General features: G+C 34.0%; 6 protein-coding genes across 12 annotated transcripts; 3 read left to right on the top strand and 3 right to left on the bottom strand.

The window, feature by feature from the left end:
• The first annotated feature begins 415 nt into the window (after positions 1-415).
• On the top strand, positions 416-6,284 carry blw (ATP synthase subunit alpha blw, mitochondrial). The gene is made up of 6 exons (XM_081979882.1): positions 416-574; positions 922-1,158; positions 3,577-3,730; positions 3,788-3,974; positions 4,059-4,955; positions 5,903-6,284. Exons 1-6 carry the CDS (start codon positions 509-511, stop codon positions 6,015-6,017), a joined length of 1,656 nt encoding a protein of 551 aa, XP_081836008.1. The 5' UTR covers positions 416-508; the 3' UTR covers positions 6,018-6,284.
• Positions 6,285-7,173: 889 nt separating this feature from the next.
• Positions 7,174-9,629, top strand: LOC145729215 (uncharacterized). Of its 2 annotated transcripts, XM_081979898.1 has the most exons (4): positions 7,174-8,374; positions 8,444-8,573; positions 9,018-9,203; positions 9,260-9,629. In XM_081979898.1, the coding sequence occupies exons 3-4, from the start codon at positions 9,028-9,030 to the stop codon at positions 9,429-9,431; spliced, it is 348 nt and encodes a 115-aa protein (XP_081836024.1). In that variant the 5' UTR covers positions 7,174-8,374; positions 8,444-8,573; positions 9,018-9,027; the 3' UTR covers positions 9,432-9,629. The 2 variants fall into 2 exon arrangements, with proteins under 2 accessions (XP_081836024.1, XP_081836023.1); XM_081979897.1 differs by having other exon boundaries at positions 7,174-8,573.
• Positions 9,630-9,755: 126 nt separating this feature from the next.
• Positions 9,756-14,035, bottom strand: Mau2 (Mau2 sister chromatid cohesion factor). Of its 2 annotated transcripts, XM_081979881.1 has the most exons (9): positions 13,907-14,035; positions 13,562-13,840; positions 13,330-13,509; positions 13,157-13,279; positions 12,712-13,102; positions 11,420-11,667; positions 11,161-11,366; positions 10,905-11,107; positions 9,756-10,071 (listed from the first exon to the last, which is right to left on the bottom strand). In XM_081979881.1, exons 2-9 carry the CDS (start codon positions 13,784-13,786, stop codon positions 9,917-9,919), a joined length of 1,731 nt encoding a protein of 576 aa, XP_081836007.1. In that variant the 5' UTR covers positions 13,787-13,840; positions 13,907-14,035; the 3' UTR covers positions 9,756-9,916. The 2 variants fall into 2 exon arrangements, with proteins under 2 accessions (XP_081836007.1, XP_081836006.1); XM_081979880.1 differs by lacking the exon at positions 13,907-14,035 and having other exon boundaries at positions 13,562-13,900.
• A 577-nt stretch (positions 14,036-14,612) lies between these two features.
• Positions 14,613-20,425, top strand: Hus1-like (Hus1-like checkpoint clamp component). 3 transcript variants are annotated; one of them, XM_081979891.1, is made up of 6 exons: positions 14,613-14,780; positions 18,489-18,562; positions 18,619-18,825; positions 18,885-18,988; positions 19,783-20,068; positions 20,181-20,425. In XM_081979891.1, the coding sequence occupies exons 2-6, from the start codon at positions 18,511-18,513 to the stop codon at positions 20,399-20,401; spliced, it is 870 nt and encodes a 289-aa protein (XP_081836017.1). In that variant the 5' UTR covers positions 14,613-14,780; positions 18,489-18,510; the 3' UTR covers positions 20,402-20,425. The 3 variants fall into 3 exon arrangements, with proteins under 3 accessions (XP_081836017.1, XP_081836019.1, XP_081836018.1); XM_081979893.1 differs by lacking the exon at positions 14,613-14,780 and adding an exon at positions 15,076-15,488; XM_081979892.1 differs by lacking the exon at positions 14,613-14,780 and adding an exon at positions 17,239-17,386.
• On the bottom strand, positions 15,559-17,517 carry LOC145729210 (uncharacterized). 3 transcript variants are annotated; one of them, XM_081979888.1, is made up of 8 exons: positions 17,377-17,517; positions 17,108-17,320; positions 16,887-17,054; positions 16,613-16,832; positions 16,222-16,560; positions 16,014-16,165; positions 15,848-15,957; positions 15,559-15,794 (listed from the first exon to the last, which is right to left on the bottom strand). In XM_081979888.1, the coding sequence occupies exons 1-7, from the start codon at positions 17,423-17,425 to the stop codon at positions 15,860-15,862; spliced, it is 1,239 nt and encodes a 412-aa protein (XP_081836014.1). In that variant the 5' UTR covers positions 17,426-17,517; the 3' UTR covers positions 15,559-15,794; positions 15,848-15,859. The 3 variants fall into 3 exon arrangements, with proteins under 3 accessions (XP_081836014.1, XP_081836015.1, XP_081836013.1); XM_081979889.1 differs by having other exon boundaries at positions 15,559-15,787; XM_081979887.1 differs by having other exon boundaries at positions 15,782-15,957.
• Positions 20,417-21,238, bottom strand: LOC145729214 (transmembrane protein 222). Its single transcript, XM_081979896.1, has 2 exons — positions 20,844-21,238; positions 20,417-20,785 (listed from the first exon to the last, which is right to left on the bottom strand). The coding sequence occupies exons 1-2, from the start codon at positions 21,109-21,111 to the stop codon at positions 20,520-20,522; spliced, it is 534 nt and encodes a 177-aa protein (XP_081836022.1). The 5' UTR covers positions 21,112-21,238; the 3' UTR covers positions 20,417-20,519.
• Positions 21,239-21,533: the final 295 nt, after the last annotated feature.

Genomic DNA, 21,533 nt, shown 5'->3' with positions numbered 1-21,533 from the left:
GCCTTTTGTGGCGCCCATAAGAAAAATTACAGTTGATGGTAGATACCTTATATTTGCTGCTACAATTAAATCTAAAATATTCTGATTCTGATAACAAAAAGCAATTATTGCGGCAGTATAAGCACATGAAGAGAACATATCCTTAATATACCTATATCCTGTTATTTCTGTAAACGCATGGGTCGTATTGTAGCTGTAGCTAAAAAAACAGTAGTCGTAAAAAATCCTAAATAATAACGTTAACAAAAGGGAGTAATAAACTAATAAATAAGGCAATAAGAGAAAAATATATGTGATTAAGAGTAGCTGAGTATGTCACCGTCAGGCGACTTCCACATTTTCTAACCTCAGTTTGACAGAAACACATGATTTTGAGCGCAAGCCACTAGATGTCGACTCTGATTTCCGCTTTCAAAGCGCATGACGTTTCCTGTCAGAATTACTTTATCGTGGGGAGAACGTCCACCTTCCTCCAATTTTTGTGTGTGCTGGAACTTCAAGACGAAAAATGTCCCTTCTCTCGGCTCGTTTAGCTACCTCTGTGGCCCGAAATCTACCCAAAACAATCCCTCAGGTAAATACGACCGTATTTAAGGCAAATTTGTGCGAATTTTAGTGCCTGTGCCCTAACAGTTTCGAATAGGTAATGCGGCTGGACTTTGCCGAAAAGTGTGACATAACTCGCCCTAGTAGTGATAATGTTTTACCCGGCTTTTTATACCAAGTCTCATTTTTGCAGTCTTTAATCTTCAACTTGAACTAACCAGCGTTTCGTTTGATTGATTTCAGAAAAAACCTAAATGCTTTGGCTCAAATTTCACACTTTGTGTTATGTAATCAGGTGCTGGTTATGTCAGTACCCAAATTCAAGTTAAGTTTTTACTGGCTTATTACTGAAGTGTTTGTGTATGAACTTTATAGGTAGCAGGGGCAGCTCTTCCAGCAGCCTCTAATGCCATCCGTAAAATCCATGCCACCCCCGCCAATAATGGTGTGGAGATTTCTTCAGTGCTTGAAGAACGTATCTTGGGCTCTGCCCCAAAAGCCGATTTGGACGAAACTGGCCGTGTATTGAGCATTGGAGATGGTATTGCTCGTGTATATGGGTTGAACAACATCCAAGCCGATGAGATGGTGGAATTCTCCTCAGGTTTGAAGGTGAGTGGTTTAAAAAACACTGTACAGTAGAGGGTGAATTAGGAAGTACATACTTTGTACTAAACATTTTTCTAAAAATACATAAATAAATGTGACTTACCAAAGTGTTTTAAAAAGTATAATTAAAAAATAACTGCAGTAGATAAGTATTATAAAATATATTTTACTTTATAAATAGATTCAATGGACTTGAATTGGGTGTGAGTCCCAATAAATGTATTTATATTCCTGTTATTTTTTATACACAGCTGTCTTAAGTTTTATTTTGAAACTATAAGTAGTATAGTAAATACATATACTGATTGGTTACAATATTTTATATTATCTCAAAATCTACAAGCCACACTAAATTTGGTATCAAAGGAACTTGTAGAATCAGTTTTTGTCTCAAAAATTAATGCTCTTATTTCTGAGTTTTGTTAACTTATTACAATTTCCATGGAAAGAAACTTCTCCAAAGAAAGTCTCTGTCTGATGTCTTGATTTAATTGCTAATCTGCATTACCTTCAAGCAATCTGCACAGTTTAGGTTAAATTAGTAGGTTTTCACTTTTTGTTAATGTGGATATGTAAAAAATGACATACATAAGTTATTTTGCCTTACTTTTAAATGAACATCCCATATTTTATTGTATTAATCAATCAGTACACCATTTAAAAAAAAGGTTTTGTTTTTTGTCATAGCTAGGATTAATAAATATCTTGTGAATTGTTTTATTTATTAACTAAAAGTAAATATATTTTTCCATTTACCTCTGCTTATAATCAGTATTTCCAAATTATTTTTTTTATTTTTCCAAATAGGTTCACTTTTACATTCTATACTTTCACCTACATTTTTATTCTACATTTTCATAATATGAATATTATGGTTGATGATACTATTCAAAAGTACATATTATCTTTTTTAGGTCCTTTTCTGTTATAATTATTCTTTCAGCTGGTAAAACCGGCCTTTAATTTTGATAATATTCAATTATTGTATTTTCAGTTGTGTTTTTACAGTCATTGTTTAACAATTTTCAATTAAAAAACCTACCTACTCTGAACTCTTATACTGAGTGAACAGAAAATGTTTGAATGAATGAAGAAACTGTTCTGTAACTGTTTTGAATTGCTATAAACATGATGAGATTGACCAACTGATTTCAAACTAACATTTGTTTGCTTGGTTGGCCTAAATTGACATTTCCTTGATCTTCATGCACACATTTGCTACAGTTTGCTTATAGATCAAGGAATTGATCAAACAACATCAAAAATGTATATCAACAATATGCACATTGTTACGCTGGAAATAGATTGGAAATCACTTGTAATGTGTTGGGAGCTGGTTATAGGATGAAAGGTGCTTGTAGTATCAAATTTACAATTTGGTTGTTGATTTTACTACTTCCATAGCCAATTTATGTGCTAACACGTTTGAAATCTTCTATTTTATGCAAGTTTATTTAAACTCTGTTTCCTGTTTACCTAAAATTGAACTTTTCTTAATTGGTAAAGTTAGGAAAAGTTCATGTATGCTGCTCAGTGTTGCAAGTTCCAATATGTGCTATGTTAAACAATAGCATATTCGTGGTTTTGGCATTGTAACGACAATATGAGATAAAATTGTTGTTATCTTTTCATTTTTTGTTGCTCCTTCCTTTGATTTTGGACGTTTTTTGGCCAAAATGCCCAACCAAATACTCAAAACCTATTTTACCCAGTAAAACGCACAACTCTATGATGGAAAGAAATGTTTTAGAATTATCCCAGCTGCCAAATGGAGTAAGTTGAAATGTAACATATTTGCAAAGCATTTTTCTATACCCTGTATAACTGAGAACTCTGAAATTCAACCTGCGGCCCTGATTCTAGAAGAAATTTTTAAAGTTTGCTAATTTGATCAAGGCATTTTGAACATACAGGACGTTAAAAATGACTAAAAATGTTGCTGTTTTGTGTTCATTACAGTCACATATTTTCAAACTGATTTTGTTGTTAGGAAGCATTTACAAGCGCTAAATGAGTGGTTGATAATCAAGTCTAAAATATTCAAATTCAAATTATCTTTTTAACGGAACTCTACGTAAAAATGTTGTTTTCTAGTTCTCGATCTCTATCAAACAATTAATGATTTCAAAACAAAACTCTTCGGCCCTCTATTTATGATCTTATTTACTATACAGAACCAATAATATTAATCAAAAAAAAATGTAAAAGACAGTATCACTGTAGGACACTATAAGCAGCTAGTACACTAAAATACGCTATTAATCTCAAAGTATTTTTTTTATACTAATATGGTTGCTGTCTCTTCTTAAACCTGATGAATCTTCCTAAAACTGAACTACCAAAAAATGTGTCATAAATGACTCAAAAAGTATATGATGCAGGCTTTTGAGCAATTCATAAAACATGGGAAATTGTTTATAGGGTATGGCCCTTAACTTGGAACCCGACAATGTTGGTGTGGTAGTATTCGGTAACGACAAGCTTATCAAGGAAGGAGACATTGTCAAGAGAACCGGTGCCATTGTTGACGTGCCAGTTGGTGACTCTATCTTGGGACGTGTCGTAGACGCTTTAGGTACATTGATCATATTAATTCAATGATTACTTCGTGCGAACATTTAGATTTGTTCAGGTAATCCCATCGACGGTAAAGGACCTTTGAACACTAAACAACGTTTCCGTGTCGGAATCAAGGCTCCCGGTATCATTCCTCGTATTTCTGTAAGAGAGCCTATGCAGACTGGTATCAAAGCCGTCGACTCTTTGGTGCCTATTGGTAGAGGTCAGCGTGAGTTGATCATTGGTGATCGTCAAACTGGGTAAGTTTTGTTACTAAATCTATAGTGTTCTTAGTATTTTAAATGCCTTTGGCAATGTGCATTGTGTTATTAATATATTTTCAGTAAAACCGCCTTAGCTATCGACACCATCATCAACCAAAAGCGATTCAACGACGCCGATGACGAAAAGAAAAAATTGTACTGTATCTACGTGGCCATTGGTCAAAAAAGATCCACTGTCGCTCAAATCTTGAAACGTTTGACCGACACTGGTGCCATTAACTACACAATCATCGTGTCCGCTACCGCTTCTGATGCCGCTCCCCTGCAATACTTGGCCCCATATTCCGGCTGCGCTATGGGCGAATATTTCCGTGACAACGGCAAACACGCTTTGATCATCTATGACGATTTGTCCAAACAAGCCGTTGCCTACCGTCAAATGTCATTGTTGCTGCGTCGTCCCCCAGGTCGTGAAGCCTACCCCGGTGACGTCTTCTACTTGCACTCCCGTCTGTTGGAGCGTGCCGCCAAGATGTCCGAGGCTCACGGTGGTGGATCATTGACCGCTCTACCCGTAATTGAAACCCAAGCCGGTGACGTGTCCGCTTACATTCCCACCAACGTAATTTCCATTACTGACGGACAAATCTTCTTGGAAACCGAGTTGTTCTACAAAGGTATCCGGCCCGCCATCAACGTAGGTTTGTCTGTGTCCCGTGTAGGATCAGCTGCCCAGACCAAGGCCATGAAGCAAGTGGCCGGTTCCATGAAGCTGGAATTGGCTCAGTACCGTGAGGTAGCTGCTTTTGCCCAGTTCGGTTCCGACTTGGACGCTGCCACCCAACAATTGTTGAACCGTGGTGTCAGGTTGACCGAATTGTTGAAACAAGGACAGTACGTGCCCATGGCTATTGAAGAACAGGTAGCCATCATCTATTGCGGTGTCAGAGGTCACTTGGACAAGGTCGACCCTGGCAAAATCACCGTTTTTGAGAAGCAGTTCTCTGAGCACATCAAGTAAGTTTGTCTTTTGAATATGACATAGTTTTTATAACTGCGTTTTACGGTTGACGTCACTAACTCTGAAAAAATCATAGGATCAGTTCATCTAAAATGTTTTCAAAACAGTGACACTTGGTTGTACCAGATTACTAGATTCTGATTTGCGTACTTTGAATTCTTTTTTGGATTGTACAATATATTCTAGAAATTTTTCATGTTAGACCTCATATATACCTATAACCGTTTCTGAGATATTTACCATTTTATGCGAAATTTGACGTTTGCAATACTCAAAACAATTTTAGTTTTTGCATATCAAAATGTTTTGTTTTTTTTTTTTAAACAAGGTTTGGTCTAAACATTGGTGTAGAAAGGCGTTGAACATGCTGATGGGGTAGTCAAAAATTGGCCTCAAAAATAGTTATATTCCTCACAAGTGCGGAAAGTGATACTTTTCCCGACTGAAGTTGTTTGAGCACGAGTCGAGTGAGGAGAACGCACTTTTCGCACGTGATAGGAACATCATATTTTTTTCTACCAGCGAAATTGAAATAGTGATTTACAAGTGCGGAAAGTGATAACTTTACCGCTTTATAAGTATGGGCTAATACATGTGCGCCATCAGAACGATCTAAAATTGCAGTTTAAAGAAATTTGAACAGCCCTCGTATTTGTCCAGATTATTTTAAAAAACTGAAAAAAATTCAAAATGGTGAACATGCATGCCAAATTTCATTTGAGTAACTTTTTTCGTCTAGAAATAAAAAATAATGGTTTTAGTGGTTAAATCTTGAATGATCCTACAATCAATTTGAACCACCCTGTATAATCAGCTATTTATGTATTGTAGCATAAATTTCTTATTAGTAAACGTTCAGCAAATATGTACTCTATGTATACAATTTTAGGCATTTAAAAGTGAACATTGGATACAGTTACTGATACAAATAATTAAATTTCAGGTCCCGCCACCAAAACATTTTGCAAAGCATTGCAAAGGAGGGTAAAATCACCGACTCCACCGATGCCGAACTGAAGAAGATTGTCCAAGACTTCTTGGCCAACTTCTCCGGTTAAGTTTAGTTTCCAACACTCCAAAAAGTGAGGTTACAATTCGTCATGTTCGTTATAACTCCACTTTAAACTGGTTTATTAATTTATACTCTGTAATAAGGTCTTTTAGAGCAGTAAGAGGAATTTGCTTAGGAAATGGACTTTCCCGATCGATAAACGTAAATGTTGTTGTCATTGTATGTGACGATGTATCTAAAACAGGTTTTAATTCAATTTAAGTACTTTGTATCAAGACCGAAGGGTAATCAATAAATTTATTTGTTTTTATAACTTTTGTTTTTATTTTGAACAATATGTATCGAACAGCTTTGGAATAACGCCAATTTTGTGAACCTTAACAATTTGGCAAGTGCATTTGCTCTATTGAGATGTTGAAAATACGTTTATGATATGTTTTCATATTCAGAACTTTCACATTTTGCGTTGTCAGCTTTAACAAAAATCAACCCTAAAAATTAAAAGTATATCATTTATTTATATCACAAATAATATGCCCAATATTTTTATGCTTTAGCAAGGTGGTTTAGTAATTCATTCATATTATCACAGACAAACTAATATATATTAGTATATATTAGTTTGTCTGTGATATTATGTATGTATACAAAGGTTTCTGAGTAAAAGACCATTAAAGAAGTAAGGTATTCCGTAATTATATTTACATGCAGATATCAGCAGGTTACCATCAATTTTTAAACCAGAATACTAGATTGAAGTAGTAGTCCATTTTTAACCAGTAGAGTTGTTTTGTACAAATCAGGGATAACAGTAATACGCAGTCATCTCCACAATAAATTTATTGGGCATTAAATTTTTTTTGAAAAATCAAACTTACTTAAGAAGCTTAAAAAATGTCTTCCAGTTTTTCTAGTTTCCAGGCAAATTGAAAGACTTTACTTTTGATAACTGACTTAGAAACCAGTACCACCAGACTTTGAAACGGTAAAAATTCACTTGTGAGGCTTAAAAATTGTCTTTGTAACCAGTTTTCAGATAAAAGACTTGAAAATTGACTTGGAAACTGTGAAAATTGACTTGGGAGGCTTAAAAACTGTTTTTGTAGTTGTCATAGTTTTCAGATAAGTCGATAAACTTCAGTATTGAAAATTGACTTGTAGACCTGACAACCCACTTTCTCTAAAAATTTTTAATGCAAATTCACACTTTAAACCTTGAAAATAATGACAAGTGACATCACATGCTTAAAATTTGCATTTAAAAAAGTACTCGTAAGTTTTCATAATTTGAAGACAAATTTTAGTCTTGAAATAAGTCTTAAATACAGAATACTAACATTAGATTCATAAAAATTGACGTAAAGACTATCTTTTCAATTTTTTATAACAATTTTTACATTTTTTATAGGCTTAATAATGCCATTTCAATTTTTTGACACTATTAAATTGACTTCTAGACACCTCGGTGTTAAAAATTCGATTGTTTCTAAAATCTAGGCTGTTTTTAGTGCTTTAAAACTAAAAAATCGAGTTTAAGGCTACTTAAATACAATTATACAAATTATACAATTTTTAGAATTGAATTAGTCCGAAAATTTAAATTGGACTGTCACCAAATTAAATTCTAGACTTGTTTTAGTTCGGAAAATTCAGCTGTACACCAATTAAAGTTCTGAAAATAGACTTTTGGACTCTCTTTAGTCTTAGTAAAGTAATTTTTAGCCTTAAGTAAACCTTTAGCTTATTTTTAGTAGTAAAAAATGATAAAAATTTTTGTCCGGACTGTTTTTAGTGCTTGAAATCCAGTTTCAGACACTCGTCAATGGATTGCAGACTGAAAAAAACCGCTTTAAAGACTATTCCTTATAGTAAATAACGAGTTTTTAGAATATTCAGTACAAATTTGAATTCTCACAAGTCTTGAATGTTCTGTTTTACACTTACCTATAGTCTGCAAAATTGAAGCCAGTAAAAGTTAATCCAAAAATTCTGTTTTTTGACTATTTTCAGTGTCAAAAATTAATTCTTAAACCTTCCAGATGACCAGAGTTGAATCCGACGGTCTGACAGTTATAGCAAAAAATTTTTAAACTGAAATTTGGATGACTGTATCTTCCCTTAGAAACGGTTTTCAGGAAAATGACATAATGCATGTCAACTTATTTTTTGATGGGCTATCGAATGGTGAATTATTGACATGTAGATGCATCCATGATCCAAAGAATTTGTATAGAATGTAGTTAAAAAATCGAAATATGTAGTAAATACGGTGTTTCTATTAAAATAACATAATTTGGTGCTTTCGTTCTAAAAGAATACTCTCGAAACGACTAAACGTCTAGGTAAAATCATAAAACCCAGACAAATTTTGCAAACCGGCGAACAACAAAGGTCAATAAAGATGTAGGTAGTTTCCTTCTCAGTAAAAGTCATAAAATTGTACTACCCAGCACTCAACGTGCAAATTTTTAGGCTATACCTGGTTATTACCTCTATATAGGTATTTTCTGAAGGGCAGAAATATCATTTGCTTTCAACAAGTCAGTCAGTCGGCAGTGCAGTCCTCCAGTGTGCTCATTTCTTTTAAAACGCGTCGAAAAATGTAAGTACTTTTTTTTTATTTTATACTTTCAATCACTTGATTTAGTTATATACAGGTGTGTTAAAAATAAAACCGAGCATAGGTTAATTAATGCGCGAGACAAAGATAGAAAATTAGTCAAAAAATAAGTTAGCCGCGGTGTTGTCACGTGGTCACCAGCGTTTCTAACTAAACTCATCGAATATATTTTACTTCCTAATTCCATTATGTAACTTAGTGGATTAATTTAGAATTTAGACAACGCCGCAAAGTTTTTGCCTTTTTATTAGGGTTTCTGTCTTTGTTACGCACATGCAATTATTATTGTATGTTTCTCTCTCAAATACACGTTTTTTCTATGACCGATTTTCTTTTACCACCTCTCTGTGCAACAAATCAAGTGGTATACGAAAAATTAGTTTAAATCACTATATTGTTTTGTTCTAAAGATCAGTTTTTTTGCAGAAAAAACAACATGAACTGCAAATCACCCAAATGTGTTGTATATCGCAAATTTCTTGCAGAAAACAAAAAAATAATTTGGCAGCAAATAAATGATACACTGCAAGCGGTCAATGAAAATATAGCTGAAAAAGAAGCCTCCGCTTGGTTAGCGTACGACAGACTTAACATGTGTTATCCAGAAGACGAGTAAGTTAGTTTAATTTCCATATTTTAGTATCAGGTCAAAATGATTATGTTTTCAGGACTGATCCTGTCGTAACCGAATATCGTTACGACGTGATTCAGAAAATTAAGGACAACCTAGAACTAGAGACGGAAGCGCTAGTAAAAAGGAAGAAACGAATAGAATCGTTAAAACAGTTCCTTTTGAACGTATACCAAGAAATTGCAAATGAATCAAATAGCAAAAGTTAAAATTAGTTAGTGTATCGTTATTAATAAAGTAGTGCATTATTTATCAGTATCAGAGTAATCATTTTTGTAGCCAAATAAAACCACATCGGTAGACTGGAAGAAATAAGCATAAGATATAACTGAGTTTGACGTTTGCCTCTTTATCTGTCACATTTAAGACATTTACCTGTCTAATTCAGTGTTCTACGTCATCCTATTTTTGTTCCTCTGCAGAATATTGGAATATACCTACCACCGAAACCTGTAACTACCACGTAAACTTATTCTCGAGTTATTTCAGTAATTCTCCTCCCTGTATAGATTATTAACACATTAAAACAACTATTTAATGATAATTTTTCGTTTAATCAAAAAGTGTTTTTAAGCAGGAAAGCTTCCTTTAGTTAAACCAAAATTACGAGTAACTTATGAGTCATATTATTTGCAGAACGTCCACTCGGTTCGTTTAAACGAAACAGCTTGACTAAAACAAATTAACATTATCGCTAAAACGGAAAATCTCCCTTAGTCCAATAAATGAGACAATGCTGCGGTAGTTTAGAAGCATTAAAGTGGTCAATTCGGAGCATTTGGGAGAAGTTAAGATGCCTTTGATACGCTTCGTTCTCTCGCACTGTATCGCCACATATTCGATGCAAATCTGAAAAAATGATGTTACTTGCATAACTGCATTGAAAATTGGATGGATACTTCCAATTTATGATAAAATTAACCGCCATTTGCACCGTCCGACTTTAAATCCAGTTTAAGTTAAGTGTGGTTCAGACTGTGATTTTTTCCATCTCCATTGTCTGGACCACCCTTAACTTAAACTGGATTTAAAGTAGGGCCGTGCAATCCCGCCTAACTTTATCCGTTTTAACTAGTAAAATGGGTATGGTGTAGTCCACAAAATGAAAATAATTAGACAATTCAAACTCGCGCCAAAACGTCCAAAAAACTTGGAAGAAGCTCTGAAGAGGCTGGGAAACGTGTTGTTCGGTTAGCAGATTTTTGGAAACAGCTTCCGTTTGGGCTATTTTCCAAAAAGAAGTTGGGGGAGTTTGTTCTGATCAGGCAACTGATTGTTTGGAGCAATTTTCACTGATGTTTGCGCACTGAATTGACAGCAGAGGGGGATCCGACACACAGGCAAAGAAAAGATCTACTAGAGGTGATCAGAACTGATTGATACCCATAAAGACTTTCAAGTTTCGCTTCTGGCAAGTAGAATATTATTAGTATTAAGTTTTGTAAATAAGTTAGGGTAGAAGATTGTCTAGTCTATTTTATTTTAAAAATTTTTCATTTATGCAAATCCTTAACTTGGGAGTAGTTCTGAAAAAAAGTAGTAGTACTTCTTCAGTTCATAAGCAGAGAAAATTGATCCCTATATCAAAAAATAACAGAAACTAAAAACTACAGAAATACAAAAAAAAGTTCAGTTGTTGTTCAGTTTTAAATAAAAATTAAAAGTTACTAAAAAAGACTTACCTTTAAGAATGGCTGAGGCCCAAAGCTGGACATGAACATCAGGTATTTTACTAGCCAATTGCATAGCTGGTGTAACCATGTTCATACTTTCCCTACTATTCCCCAAAGACAAAAATATATGACCTAACAGTACTAGAGAACCTGAAGTCAACCGATTTAAGTCTTCGGCGTTGGCCATTTTTAAAGTTTCCCGTAAATATCTCCTGCAAAATTATAACATATAAACAACTACGACAACTTGGAGATAATAACTTACTTGGCTTCATTGTACCTTCCTTGGAAAAAGGCTTGTAAGCCTTGAACGTAATAGGCTGCCGCTTTCAAACTGTGCGATTGAGACGGTAAACTTTCAGGATTGATACGGTCAAAAAGTGCGTTAAAATCACTCTCCCGCTTGCCCCTTAAGTAAACAATAGCCAAATTTAAATTGGCAAAAGTCCATAGTTCTCTCTCTTGTGATGTCTGTGAATGCAAGTCTTAAGAATTTCAGAGTTCAAGTTAGTCGGGAGGCTTACATTCAAAGCAGCTAGAAACTGAGTTTCAGCAGCTGGCATACAATCCATACTCATTGAATACAGGCCTAGTAATGTGTGTAATTGGGGACTGTGAGTTTCTAACAGTCGAGGATTTTTCTTACAAAGAGCAGCAGCTGAGGCTATTTCTTGTAAGGCTTGAGTTTTGTTACCCATCACTAGACGACACATTATTATGTGTTCTAGTAACATCAGTTGAAATACTGACAAAATGGGTTTATTATCTAAAACTAAAACCCAACTTTGTTAGAAATGTATGCCTGATTTATATTCATTTAAAATGTATCTCCTAATATTTAACATTCATGACTTTTAACCCCGTTTATATTCAACGTAAGAATGTATTACAGAAACACAATAGTTTCTGTGTACTAATTGTATGTTTTTGACAGTTTTATACACATTTCAGCGTCACTTTTTCTTTATTTTAGCATCATTATTAGCACACCACTTTCCAACTACAAAATTATACAAAAACAAAAGTGGGACGATTGCTACGCCACACAGTGGATTAAGGTAGAAAATTATAATATATTTCACAAACTACACACACCCGCAAAATTAGAGGAACGGTCAAAATTTAGACTTAGTTTAACATTAATTTCCTCTTCAATCCTTTGTTCAATTTTGATAATCTTTTTTATGAATTGTAGCTTGATTCTTCATGAATACATCTGTCTTATTACGATTTTTAAATTTTTAAATCTTTATGTCATATACAGGGACGAAAAACGTAAAGAATTTTCTGTGCTCTTTGAGAACAACTGAGAATTGAAAACACACTTAATGTTTAAAATATTAGATATGTTTCTGTAATATTTTTAGATGTAACTTAAAAATATCTGACAAGTGACAAGACAAGACAAAACTTTGACAAGTAGGTTTGGTTTTCAAACTAAATAAGTTTAATGAAAAATATAGCCTAGAAATACATTTTCCCTGCTTGCATGGCTTTATAAGAGAATTTATCACAAGCACACTAGAAAAAGCCCCTAATGAAATTATACTATTATTTGGAAAATCTCTAAATAATAAAAAGTCTAATCTGACCAAACATTTTCTTAAAAAAATTACATAACCCCACTCCTTAGTCCTCAGGTTCTCAGAAATGTATTGCAGTATAAATTGATACCTAAATCAATTTTGAAGATGTATTTATAAGTAGGTATTACATTAATTAGTAATTCCATTGAGGATAACAATTTTTACAAAACTAATTCTCATTAATCAACAAATGGTAAATAAATTAGTAAAAAAATAAAATACAAACTTACTTTTCAATTTTTCTATATGCATCAAGGCTTTATCGGTATACTTTTGGGCTTTCTCCATATAACCAGCTTGCATACTGTGCATTACAGTCAATAAATAAACCAAAACATACAAATGTTCTTTAGGCATCCATAAAAACATATCACCTTGGCTAGGACCTGTAAAAGTGTCATCAGCCTGCATTATAGCTTGAATGCTTTGCTGTAATTGCTTTAAACAAGGCTTTACTCCTTTAACTTGACCCCCCATTAAATAGTGGCACACTTGGAGTACTAGGAAGTATACTTTTAAGTATTCACGCTGGTATGCTGCCCCAGTCCATGTTTCTATTAAATGTCCAGCCTGATTTAGTACTGGTTGGACTTCTTGATGTTTTTTGTCAATTAAAAGCAGCTAGGGATGGTTTCGGTCAAAAATCTGTGCAACATATTTAAAAATTGTACTTACCATGCCTTTGCTCAGAAGAAATAAAATTCTAGTGTAGTAAGCATTAGATATGTGGGCATAATCAACACCAACTCCCAACAAACTGGTAGCGAGAGCATAGTCTTTTTCAGTGGCATGTATTTGCTAAACCACACATATTGTTAACTAATTTAAGAAAAAAAGTGAAAACTTACAGCAAGTTGGAAAATGAGTCGGCAATGCCAATATACATTATGCTGGGACAATTCTATTGCCTTCCTTAAAATTGGCTTTGCTGCAGATATCTGGTTTTGTTGCTCTAACAGTTCAGTTAAAATGCTTGCAGCCTCAAACTTGACGTCATCAAACGAAGATATGGGCTGTGAAAGCATCCACTACAAGAATTAACTTAGATAAATGTAATTGAAATTGAGACTTAATTTGTACAGCTTGTTCCAAATGATTTTTAGCTAGATCAATATTTTTGGTATGGCTGAGAAGGATATTTCCTAGCTGGAGATGGGTTCTAGCCTCCACCCTTTGTGGGGGTTTAAAATTGAAAACAGCTTGCAAACACTGAATACAGAGTTTAATCATTGGTGGACTGGAGGCTCGGAAGTACTCAGCAAGACCCAACAGAGACAAGTACCACGCATCTTGAGATGAAGCCATTATAATATTCAACCAAAAATGTATGTAGCACTACTTTTTATTATCAGTGGAAACCTAAATATTTCATTAAGAGCATTTAAAAAGAGTTTAAAGTTTACATAAACAAAGAATAATTATAACCTTAAAAAATGATAACGTCAAACTGCCTGTCAAAAATCATATTTTTCCACTCATAGACATATAAAGCGCTAAAGTCCAAAGGTTAGAGGTATAAAAGCAAGATCGAGGTAACAACTTTCTAAAAAATGAAAAATGTAGTTTTATGGGTTTTGTTGTTGTGTTTTATGAGTAGGACTAGTAGGACTTCTTGCTCTACTTTACTCACTTTACTGACTTTAAACGCGTAGCAAAACCACTAGCATACAGGATTGCCACGAGTTTCATGACGATTGAAATCATTGAAAACACTTCTCACCAAAGAATCTGGAAATCTGGACCAAAGATTACATTTTCTAAAATGACCTGAATCTAAAACTACACTTACCATAAACTTGGTTTAAACTCAGTTTAAAATCGACGATGATACTACGACCCTTATTTGATTTGCACAGTCGTATTGTAAGCCGAGCTTAAATTAAGTGTGATTAGACAGTCAGACTGTGACAGTACAAGTAATAAAAGTCATACTCTAATCTTTAAACCACACTTAACTTAAGCTTTGCTTAAAGAGAAATTATTTTGTTGTATTTGAATTTAAAAATGGTAAAACGCGGTTATGAAAACTTACCTTTATACTTTAGACAGTTGACAGATGAAAATTGAAAGACGTACCTAAAATGTCTCAATTAGACATTGACGTCATCAATCACTCATGTCATATTTGAAATTTGGTGCTGTAGTTTGTTTACAAACAACAAAAGTTAAATTTTGTTCAAGTTTTAAGTTAATAAACAAAAAAAACACAGTTTAGTATACTTAGTTATCTAACATTCGTTTTATCCTAATGTTCTTATGGATAGTTTATTAAGAACAATGTAAAACCGGCACATAAAAGGTCAGTATGTGGTTTTTATTTGGTGTTTTATGTCTAATAGTAGAGTAAGTAGAGGTAATTTTAATTCATTTACTGGTAATTGTCTTTCACAAAACACCTTGCAAGGCTAAGTTTGGTTAGGAAATAAATTCATGAGTAATTTCAAATATTGTCAATTGTGTTTTAATATAAAATATTAGCTGTCTATTTCATTTTTAGTTACCTTTACATTGTCTTCTATAGGCATTTACGAATATTCTACCGGTAGATACCTGTTTAACCTATAGCGTTCGAATATTGTTTTTTGTAACTACCATTGCCGTTCTGAAATTTTACCCATATACCGAATATATGTACCCGGTTTATGATTTATGGATCGAGAAGTTCCGTCGGTAAATTAAGAAAAAAGTGACTTTTGACAGGTTTTCCCTTAAAATTTAGAATCATAACCTCAAAAATTAGTTTATGGTTGACGGTTTGGCGGTTTGTTCCACAGTTTAGCTAGCTTATGAGGATGACCTGTTAATTAAAATGGATATTGGAATTGTTCTGTTTGCCAGATGGAGGGAGAGTATGCGGATATTATAAAATATTTCAACAATAAACATCTGGATGCCAGATGTCAAAGACATATCAGGAACAGGAATACCAATCGCGTTCTAAAATTCTTTCCACCGTAATGAACCAGATTCTTAAAAGTTACACCGATTGTGGTAAACGGTGGAATTAGTAGGTATAATTTTCGTAAATGCCTTATATCTGCATGTGGTGCCTATAATTATTGTATAGTATTTGTAAGTACACCAGTACACCAGCAGACAAAACCAATTGAGCAAAATTTAGTTACTAAAAGTACATTACTCCAGCAAATCTTACACATAATATGCCAAGGGGTACATAAAGTTATGATAATATTTTTTGTAAAGTTAAGAGGAAGAGTCGGCAGGACACATCTTAATGTGGTTTCCAGCCTTCACACGTTTGCGGACAACATTCCTGGGACAGCCAAACAAACAACAAACTGGTAGCTAAAATCTTAATTTGTAATAAAGTATGAAATAATTCATTTTTTAAACAAGGTACAGTACATGTATTAAGTATTATGCATCCGCATCAGCGTCCATCCCATTCTCGTCATCATTAGATATATTTACCAAATTTGGAGTTGGAGGTGTCACAGGATCAGTTTCACTAGACACTAAACCCCGTTTCTGTGATTAGTATGTTTCAAATAATCATTAGCAAATAACTTACAGTTAAAATCTGAGTAGGGCTGTTTAATTCCTCGTTGAAAGTCATTGGTAAAAAGCGGAGGCACTTCTTGCAAGTAATGAGGAGGTAAAGACAGTTGGCTAGTTCTGACTGAAGACTGTCTGATAATAGATATAGCATCACTGTGTCTTCTCCTAAAATTAATTCATTAAAGTATTCACTAGACTTTAAGTGTAGAAAATGTACAAACCTTCTTTTATTTATTTTGTTGATAACAGCTCTGAATATCAAAATTAAAACCACCATGGTCACAACAATTATACAAATAACAATTAGTCTCCCTGAGAATATTTTCGTCACATTAGGTACTTCATAAATGTCCAATCCTACGGTGTTTAGATGCGTAAGAGCATGAGCGTCCCACATGGCTTTTAAGTGTTCTCTGTTAAGCTGGTAGCCATTCCATTCTTTTCCAGTTGTTTGGTTTGATTTTACTATAGGCAAACTAAAAGTAAGGTTGGCACAGATCGCAGAGTTTTCCCAAAACAATGGACATGGTTCAATCAGAGATATTATAGCATTGTTATATCTGGAAGAATATAATTTGAAGAAGTTTTTCGAAAAAAATGTCTAGTTTCTACGTTATGTTGCTATCAAGTGGGCAGTTTTGTTCATTACAATAAGAGATTCCCATATTTGCTATGGATTTTCTTAAAGTTTGCAACTGGACACCTATGTAATCAGCAGCAGCCTGGTTCTTCACATACACGGTTATTGTTGCATTTTCTTCAGGAGATGCCGTGGGCATTGCTTCTGTGGTAGTGGTTGGTGGAGGTTCTGTTGTGGTTGTGGTGGCTTCTCCTAAAATTGTACACTCAACTCAAATTTAATGATTCTACAGTAGTGCCAACTCGCCTATGAGGGAAAACAAAATTTCAAAACTATTTGCACTCCCATCTCCATTTTTTATATAGTCTGCGAGGATCTTATTGTGGTTGAACAAGTAACTAGGCTGTCCAGTTACTGTATACGTGAACATGAGGGCTTCATCAACGTCAACATCATCATCATCACCTCTATCAACTGTCAAACCAGTTAAGTAAATAGTGCTAATTGATTGATTTGTTTAATCTAACTTCTCACAGTGATGTAGTCGCCATTTGCACCATCAATGTCGATTTTAGTGATATTTACTTGAATTTGGTACCCTTCATCTGCTGTTACCTGAATTGAGGGATCATCTGTGGCTCTCCAAGTATAAGTTGGATTGCTGTCTGTTAAATGGACAACAGTGGCAGTAGAGATAATAGAGATAAGTGTTGTGCCGTCACTGTCATCTTGACACAATACTATAGGATTGGAGTTCAATTATTTAAGAAGTTTTATTTAAGAAGTTGTAGCTTACCGACAGTGAGGTAAATGAAAATTGAAGTTAAACGCAACCAAATCCACATATTTTAACAAATTATAGCACACCACATAATGTTTCTATCACATTCTAGGCAAAATTTAATTTTGATATCAGGAGTGATACCTTATCTTCTACTTGAAGTGTGTATTATCAAAATCGTCTTATAGATTGCACTATTGTTTCTAGATAACAGATGAAATTGCGGTGTCAGATCAGTCGGAAAGAACTCCAACTTTTGATTTTTAAATGGAACACCCTGTTTCTAATCTTATTTTTGAATTCCTCCCAAGAAGGCTAGTAATTATTCTTAATACCTCTATACCTATCTTGCACCGCAAGAATTGCCAATCTCTATTTTTGAACTGATTTAACATTTTTGTTGCATTCAAGAAACAGAAATGTTATTTAGAGTTATGTAAGCTTCATTTGCACCTAAACAGCCAATTTCTCATATAAAAAGCTATTTAAAATCAAACATTTATTGCAAAAGTGCCAAACCAATCAGGTTTTACTCAAAGCAACGAAAAATTGGAGATTAACGGTTTTGCTGTTGGTTAAAGGTCTTTTAAAGGTTTTTTCAGCTGTCCATGTCTTGTACTAAGTTTATTATCATTCTGCTTAGTTGTAAATATGATTGCCTACAAGAGATTTTATACATATCCTGGTTAAGTGATACCTAAAACTAATAAATCTTATTTTATGAGACGAGTATGGTAGCTTTTTTCTTAATTATAGTTTGCTCATGTTATTCACATATTATTTAAAAATACAATATTTAATCGTACTTATTTTTCTCATTTCTGTGGTTTTAAAATCAGATAAGCAGTGATATTGTATTGACACTCTAATAAATCACATATCAGTGTCAATAAGGATTAGGAATTGATAAATGTGTTTTAAGTGGATAGTCCCATACTACGTCACAAGAGAGTGTACTTGACAAGGATTGTTCACAAAAATATTCCATACAGCCTCTGAGGCTACATAAGGTTGTTTTTAGTAGAATCGCCAATTATCCCTAGTTAATACCTTAATAAATTTGTTCAAACAAATTCAGCAACATGTTAAATTCAAAATTCATTACTAATAGATGTTTTTTATTATAGCTAAATATTAACCAAGTACAAAATGAAGTTTCGAGGTGTTATGGTAGAAAATGCAGCAATGCGCGAATTTCTAAGTATTTTTCTATACTAACTCAATCAGACAAATTATCTAATAACCTTCTAATTGTAGACGTTGCTTTAAGTTTGTCCCGTTTCGCAAAATCCTGCATTTTACGCTTAACCAAAAAGAAACTCTTCTTCATTGTTTCTGAAGAAGAATCTGGGCCTAGACGTCCACTAGTTTGGTGCGAACTCCCTGTCAGTTTCTACTTTAAGGAGTACAACATTGTGGGAGTTAGCGATGTGCATGATGAAATTTATTTGGAATTATCTACAGGTAGACCGAGAATATTTTCGTTATGCTTATAACGCTAATGTTTAACTTTTTATTTGTAGTTCTCCTAGCCAGATCGTGTTCAGTGCTGAAACAAGACGTTAAGCAATTTAAACTTAAGTTAACCAATAAAGAGACGCCATGTCTTACTTTGGAAATGGAAGTAGTAAGTTACATAAAAATGTGGTTTACTTTACATTTTGAGTATAAAAATTCTAAAACTGGTTAAAAAAAACAAAAGCTGTTCCATTTTAGTCCACTGAAACTGGAATTTTTCAGTTTAAATGTTTATCAAGTTCTACTAGTTTCCGATATTATTCAGGCAAAAATTTGGATTGTAACTGTTTGTTGTAAACCGAATTGTCTCTTTGGAATCCCTCATCGTATCTTTGGAATAAACCACTAGGACACAACAGTAACGATATTAGTTTGGGTTAGGTCTTTTTTCAACTTCATCAAATCTTTTGCCAAATCTAAAACTAGTACTAGCGTTTCATGGATTTCTTGCCGATATTCAGGATTGTTGGTTTCAATATCTGTCGACTCTTTGAGAAGAAAGAAAAGTATAATTTTTCTTTAATTTGAAGAATGTAGTGGTATATGAACGTCTTTCATTAGAGGTAAGGAGTTGGATACTTGCCAATACAAAAGCGGTCCTCTCGTTTATTGTTTTCAATACAATTTTATCAGTTTTTACCAACGAGTATTGAGAAAGCTTTTCTTTGTATCCGTTTCTGTAATAGATAGTACGTATAGAATTCGTAGTTAGAGATATAAGCCGGTAAACGGGCACCATGTTTCACAAACAGTTCTGTTGATGATTATAGCTTAATCTGGATTATGTTAGTTTGGTGCATACGGGCCTTAACGCAACAAACAACACCACCAAGTTATTTATTATAATTTATAATAAATAATATTTAAATTAACGTTTTACGTAAAAAACGCTTTTCCATTAAGATGTCTGGGGAGTTAGTAAGCCGACAATGCGTCCACGATATTCCAGTGGAAGTGATTTCCAGAAAACATTGGAGCGATTACGAAGAACCAACTTTCACTGAATTCCACGTGTCCATTCAGATGCCAAACCTAAAATCCATTAAAAGTATCGTGGAAAAAATGAAAAATATGAGTCATTGTTTGACAGTACAAGCCAACAAATCCGGGATGTTAACGTTGCAGATCAACACCAATACGGTTAAATTATCCTCACATTTTGCTGATTTGAGTGTACACAGTTTTGTTTGTAAGTAGTTGCCTAAGAACATGTCTATTACAGTATGATTATCTTTGATGACATGCAAGATAAAATGATCCTACTGTACATGAATAATATGAATTAAATGGTTTGCTTTTAGACAACCATATGGAGAGTCAGTTTACTAGGAATTTAGAAAGCAATGAAGAAACAGTGTCATCAACAGTGGATATAAAAAAGTTTTTGACATTTTTGTCAGGAATGCAACTAAACAACTGCCGAGCCATTTGTAATATTGTTCAAGGAAAAATGGTCAAACTTTCAATGGAACAGCCTGGAGCATTGCTTTTGCAAATATTCTTAACTGAACTTAGTATTTAATATTAATAAAAAATATTGTTTTAATTGAATGTATTTTATTACACACTTTTGTATATTGTAGGTATATTAATAATAAAACATTTACTTAAAAAAAAAAATAATACTTTATGTTCTCTACTCAGTTCCCAGTAAAAATTAAGGATAAAACAATAATTAATGTAATAATAAGAAATGGTAACCAAGTTTTTAAATATCCCCAAAATGAAACATATCGGGCATGCCAAGTCATAAGCACAGCCAGTTTGACCATATTCCAGTTAGTTGAGCCCCCATATTGCATTAAATTTAATGCAGTAGCCACATGAGAGTGGCAATTATCACAACACAAATTATGCATGCGCGTCTTGTAAATCTCAGACGCTTCTGCAACACCAGCATCCCAACCTGTAACAATTAATAACAACAGAATATAAAACTAAATGTAAAACAGTTCAAAACTCACTTTGCACTCCATTTCGAGCAAAATTGGGGTCCAGTCTCCAATACTTGGTTGGTCGGCCAAATGCCATGTTATCCTCTGATACAAAATAGGGCCCCGCAAAGTCTCTAATCACTCCACCTGATGTGGCTATGCCCATATGGCCTATGATGGGGAAAAGCCATGTTAGTAAGGGAATTGGGGTCCAAACAATACAGAATGGGTATTTGTCCTTTTCAAAGTCGATCTGGCCTGGACTGTGTGTTACAGGCATCATTGTTTCGGTTTTCATGATTGGAATGGCATTTTCAACGGTAATAACCCATTTGTATGCAGAGAATGTGCAAATGATTTTTTTTGTTTTATTTCCTTTAAAAAAATTGTTTAGTATATTGTTAGGTTATAGATATTTTGCTGGTTGACATTTGACATTTGACAAAAGGAAGTTAATGCCTCATTCGTTTTCAAGCTCCATTGTGCGAGCAGCGCGTTTTTGACGTCACGATGACGTAATTTAGCAAAAGCATAATTTAACCAACTGTCAAGTTACGTCATTGTGACGTCAAAAACGCGCTGCTCGCTCAATGGAGCTTGAAAACGAATGAAGCATTAACTTCCGCACAGTGAAACTTTTGCATTACGTTTATAGTAACTTGCCATCTTTTTCTACTCTCATGTCTGGCCTAAGCCATTATCTTAATACAACACCTTGCT

The sequence above is a fragment of the Ips typographus genome, linkage group LG5 (assembly GCF_016097725.1).
Source record: "Ips typographus isolate SLU linkage group LG5, UJ_Ityp_2.0, whole genome shotgun sequence".
NCBI classification, from domain to species: Eukaryota; Metazoa; Arthropoda; class Insecta; order Coleoptera; family Curculionidae; genus Ips; species Ips typographus.
Note: the sequence above shows the minus strand (reverse complement) of the source record. Positions and strands in the feature narration are given on the sequence as shown.

What these genes read in the sequence shown, in the direction of transcription:
- blw (XM_081979882.1), top strand. Translation starts at nt 509, where the DNA reads ATGTCCCTTCTCTCGGCTCGTTTAGCTACCTCTGTGGCCCGAAATCTA. An exon ending in TACCCAAAACAATCCCTCAG is followed by an intron (nt 575 to 921) that starts GTAAATACGACC and finishes TGAACTTTATAG; the next exon opens with GTAGCAGGGGCAGCTCTTCC. An exon ending in CAGTTCTCTGAGCACATCAA is followed by an intron (nt 4,956 to 5,902) that starts GTAAGTTTGTCT and finishes ATTAAATTTCAG; the next exon opens with GTCCCGCCACCAAAACATTT.
- LOC145729215 (XM_081979898.1), top strand. Translation starts at nt 9,028, where the DNA reads ATGAACTGCAAATCACCCAAATGTGTTGTATATCGCAAATTTCTTGCA. An exon ending in ATGTGTTATCCAGAAGACGA is followed by an intron (nt 9,204 to 9,259) that starts GTAAGTTAGTTT and finishes TTATGTTTTCAG; the next exon opens with GACTGATCCTGTCGTAACCG.
- Mau2 (XM_081979881.1), bottom strand. Translation starts at nt 13,786, where the DNA reads ATGGCTTCATCTCAAGATGCGTGGTACTTGTCTCTGTTGGGTCTTGCT. An exon ending in GCATATAGAAAAATTGAAAA is followed by an intron (nt 11,668 to 12,711) that starts GTAAGTTTGTAT and finishes GTTGGGTTTTAG; the next exon opens with TTTTAGATAATAAACCCATT. An exon ending in GGCCTCAGCCATTCTTAAAG is followed by an intron (nt 10,072 to 10,904) that starts GTAAGTCTTTTT and finishes TCATTTTTTCAG; the next exon opens with ATTTGCATCGAATATGTGGC.
- LOC145729210 (XM_081979888.1), bottom strand. Translation starts at nt 17,425, where the DNA reads ATGTGGATTTGGTTGCGTTTAACTTCAATTTTCATTTACCTCACTGTC. An exon ending in TTTCATTTACCTCACTGTCG is followed by an intron (nt 17,321 to 17,376) that starts GTAAGCTACAAC and finishes CCAATCCTATAG; the next exon opens with TATTGTGTCAAGATGACAGT. An exon ending in CCACTTGATAGCAACATAAC is followed by an intron (nt 16,561 to 16,612) that starts GTAGAAACTAGA and finishes ATATTCTTCCAG; the next exon opens with ATATAACAATGCTATAATAT.
- Hus1-like (XM_081979891.1), top strand. Translation starts at nt 18,511, where the DNA reads ATGAAGTTTCGAGGTGTTATGGTAGAAAATGCAGCAATGCGCGAATTT. An exon ending in AGCAATGCGCGAATTTCTAA is followed by an intron (nt 18,563 to 18,618) that starts GTATTTTTCTAT and finishes TTCTAATTGTAG; the next exon opens with ACGTTGCTTTAAGTTTGTCC. An exon ending in GAGTGTACACAGTTTTGTTT is followed by an intron (nt 20,069 to 20,180) that starts GTAAGTAGTTGC and finishes GTTTGCTTTTAG; the next exon opens with ACAACCATATGGAGAGTCAG.
- LOC145729214 (XM_081979896.1), bottom strand. Translation starts at nt 21,111, where the DNA reads ATGAAAACCGAAACAATGATGCCTGTAACACACAGTCCAGGCCAGATC. An exon ending in TGCTCGAAATGGAGTGCAAA is followed by an intron (nt 20,786 to 20,843) that starts GTGAGTTTTGAA and finishes TAATTGTTACAG; the next exon opens with GTTGGGATGCTGGTGTTGCA.